The sequence below is a fragment of the Physeter macrocephalus genome, chromosome 18, assembly GCF_002837175.3.
Source record: "Physeter macrocephalus isolate SW-GA chromosome 18, ASM283717v5, whole genome shotgun sequence".
Classification (NCBI taxonomy): domain Eukaryota; kingdom Metazoa; phylum Chordata; class Mammalia; order Artiodactyla; family Physeteridae; genus Physeter; species Physeter macrocephalus.
This window is the reverse complement of record NC_041231.1, coordinates 35,069,355-35,072,784: the sequence shown is the minus strand read 5'-3', so window position 1 is coordinate 35,072,784 and position 3,430 is coordinate 35,069,355. Positions and strand designations below refer to the sequence as shown.

General features: G+C 46.9%; 1 protein-coding gene across 15 annotated transcripts in view; it reads right to left on the bottom strand.

The window, feature by feature from the left end:
• Nucleotides 1-2,112, bottom strand: part of CFAP20DC (CFAP20 domain containing) — a 297,986-nt gene extending 295,874 nt beyond the window's left edge. For all 15 annotated transcript variants that reach the window (XM_024124132.3, XM_028479359.2, XM_028479361.2 and 12 more), the window contains exon 1: nucleotides 1,843-2,112. In XM_024124132.3, coding sequence (XP_023979900.1) covers nucleotides 1,843-1,863 — 21 coding nt within the window. In that variant the 5' untranslated portion in view covers nucleotides 1,864-2,112. The remainder of the gene's footprint in view (nucleotides 1-1,842) is intronic.
• Nucleotides 2,113-3,430: the final 1,318 nt, after the last annotated feature.

The following is a 3,430-nucleotide window of genomic DNA, read 5'->3' as shown; positions in this document are numbered from 1 at the left end:
GTCCGGAGCCTGTGCTCTGCAACGGGAGAGGCCACAGCAGAGGAAGGCCTGCAAACCACAAAAAAAAAAAAAAAAAAAAAAAAAAAAGGGCAAATTGAATAGTTTAGTACTGGGTCAATAAAAGAAGCTTGGACTTGGAGAGGGAGTGATTCTTATTTTGAGGATTCCTATAAGATCTTTTTATATATTTAATACAAATTAATTTGGTGATCTATAAAATATGTACCAAAAAAATAGAGAATCATTTCTGTAGACATGCTAAGTGTTCCCTATTGTAAACCTGGGAACATGGAGGGACATGCTCATGTAAAAACACTAAACACATTACTGAGTGTCCATAAGCTTTAATTATAAGAGAGGAATTAAAGATGATTGTCTCTAAGGAAGAGTTTATTGCAAGAAACTGAAAACCTGAAATGAGAGTAAATATGGTTTTCTTTTATGGCCTGTTAAATTATAAGCAGCACATGAGCAAATCTGTCTGACTTTCATAAAGAATTTCCAGCTTTTAACTTTTCTCAATAATATAAAGATATTTTTGCTTCTGAGTTTTAACACGTAATCACTGGAAGTTAAGACATTTAACGTCTTCTGTAGGCAGTACTATGTGCAAACTGTGTGTGGAATTGAATTACTAGCTTCTGAGGTCAGGTCATATTTCACTATGAATTTTAAATGTGAGGAAGCGTTTTCTTTTTTTTTTTAAAGAGAAAAATCCTTATACCTGGTGAGATAGAAAAATACCTCCCCTGCCCCCATTTCTGCTATCCCGTTTCCCACAGTAGACACCGGCTTTTTTATAACAATATATTTTACCTATATTAAGCGAGAGAAACTCTCTAAAATTGTTCCAACAGATTTAATGACATCAAACGTAACAGAAGAGAACTGCAGAATACTCTGAGGGCACTCATAAGAAGGCAGGTAGTATTTGGTGAAAAGGTAGAAGCAACGAAGACGTGACCAGTGGAGGGCTGTTCCGGCATAGGGACGAAATTGTTCCTAACAGCAGTACTAGCATAGCAGACAGACTGTAAATGGAGAGTGTAACCTCAGGTAGAGGTAGGAGGGTAGGGGAGGAGACTAGGGTCAAGGAAGACCAGGAAGGTGCCCAGTGAAGTGAGGAAAGCAGGAGCGCTTTGGAGACCCTCTAGGATACTCAAAGTGACTGAGGAAGACCCAGAAGCAGTTTCCCTCAGTGTGTTATTTAGACCACCTGCATCAGAATCAAATGGAGAAAGGTGCTATAAAGGTAAATTAACTAGCCCCATCAACAGAGATTCTGATTCCCTCTATTTGATGTGAGGCTCAGGAAATCCGTACTTTTACAAGTACTCCAAATGATCTTAATGTACCACAGCCTTTGAGAATCACTGACCCGCCCCCAATTTGGGGGGAAAAGAAAACAGCACACGGCTAAAGTGCTTATTTTCTTTCTTGGCTTAACCCATTCATGCATTCACTCATTCACTCTCTGCTAAATAGCTTCTGAGTTACCAGTGTGCCTCACTTGTTAAAACTCAAGGTTTATGGGTCCTGCCCTTAAGGTTCTGATTCCGGAGACCTGGTTGGGGTTTAAGGCTGCATTTCACTCAGAAACACACGGAATCCCTACACCTTGAGAAGCACGGAGCTGGAGAGGGAACGTCAAATCATATGCCCACACGGCAGTTGCTTTCTTTTCTTTCTCTTTCCGGGCCAGGACCACTTTATCCATTTGGTCCTTCTTACCCTGAGAAAGACAGTATTACTTGGGGCGGGGGGGGTCCCTCTTCACCCGGACGTGAGCTACCTCACCCAACAGGACAAAGCTAGACCGGTTGGAGAGCCGTTTCTGGTTACCTGGTACTCATTTTTGAACATTCCCGCCGGGGGCCCGGGGCTTGAGGGGCACCGGAATTCTGGGCTTCCAGAGAGTAGCGTGACCCTGACGGCTGGAAATCGGCGGGCGGGAAGCCAGTGCCCGACGGGCGGAGAAGGGCTTCGTGGTCGGCCCCAACTCGGCTAGGCTCTTCTCCGCCCTTTGTCAGCTCCACCTCGGGCCCCTGACCCGAACCATCGCGGCCCCGCCTCCGGGGCGCCGGAGTCTGGGAGGGGACAGCTGCCTGGGCGGGCTCCGGGAGGCCCCAGGGGACTGAGCGTGTGCGTAACCTACGTGACAGAGTGCCCAGACGCTGAACCTCCGACAACCGCCCGCCTGCTCACGGGAGAAAGGCTGGCGCGTTCCCGCCGCCGCCCCGCCCCCGAATCCGCTCAGAAGAGGGCCGAGCGGGGCGGACGTTCAGACCGCGCCCATTGGTTCCCACGAGGCGCCTGCGCGTGGCGCTGGCCGAACTTCACGCCGACGGACACGTGAGACTACGCAGTGACGTAGGCGTTGCCCGGGCAACCGACGGTCTTTCGCTCAGAGTGGGACGTCCAACCTGTGACCAGCGCCCCCACTAGGTCGTGACCTGTGTCTGCAAAAAAGCCTAAACTTAACCTGGCTTAAGAGCTACCCCAGGTGCTGGATTCTTCTAGAAAACCTGTCACGTCGGCTTGGTCTCTCTTCGTTGTAAACACTGATAACTGGTAGGTTGCTGAAGGAAAGAGTCATGGAATCGTGGAATCATGGAACCCTCATGGAGGCTTTCGCTCAAGGTTCCCAAACTTGGCTTCGTTGAGGCAATGATAGGGTCCGCCATCCCCTTTCATTGCTTCAGAAGGCCCAAGGAAGGTCACTGCATACTTCAAAAAGCCAGGGTTTTTTGCCCAAAATAATAACTACATACGTTATTGAGCCAGGCGCTCTCTTAAGTTTAACTGGTTCTGTGTCTGAACTATTCTTACAGTGTAGGTATTATTGTCCGTTTTTGTCTAAGAAACTGTGGCTCCAAGAGGTAAAATGCCTTGCCTAAGCTCACATGGCCAGTAAGTGATGGAGCTGCTTTGGAGCTTGTACCTAACTCAAAGCTGAGTTAGGTCAGTGGCTCAGGGTTAATCAGTAGTCAGGTACCGCTCCTGGAGCCCCTGCTATAGGCCAAGTGGTTCACAACCCTGTGAAGTAAGGGTTAGTCTCCTTTCAGTTGAAATCACTGAGGTTCTGAGTTGATTAGGAATTTACTCAAGGATGTAATGTTGATTTTTGGTTGTGGCACCATGGATCATGTACAGGATGAGAAAATGAATGCTTTCTGGACCTGCTCCTTGTCAGGGCTAAGAAGGAAAGATAAGGAACAAATTTACTTGAATACACTAATACTGGATGTGTACAAGATAGAGGTGGGGCTGTCACATAGCTGTAAATTGCAGTACAATAGAATTCAGACTTGGTTTCTAGAGCTCAAACCTAGTTCAACAACAGTTTCTGGCAGGATTCTATGCTGGGGGCTTTGGGAATTATGGTCAGTAGACATAGTGTCTATCTTGTTATCTAATGGGGGACATTTAT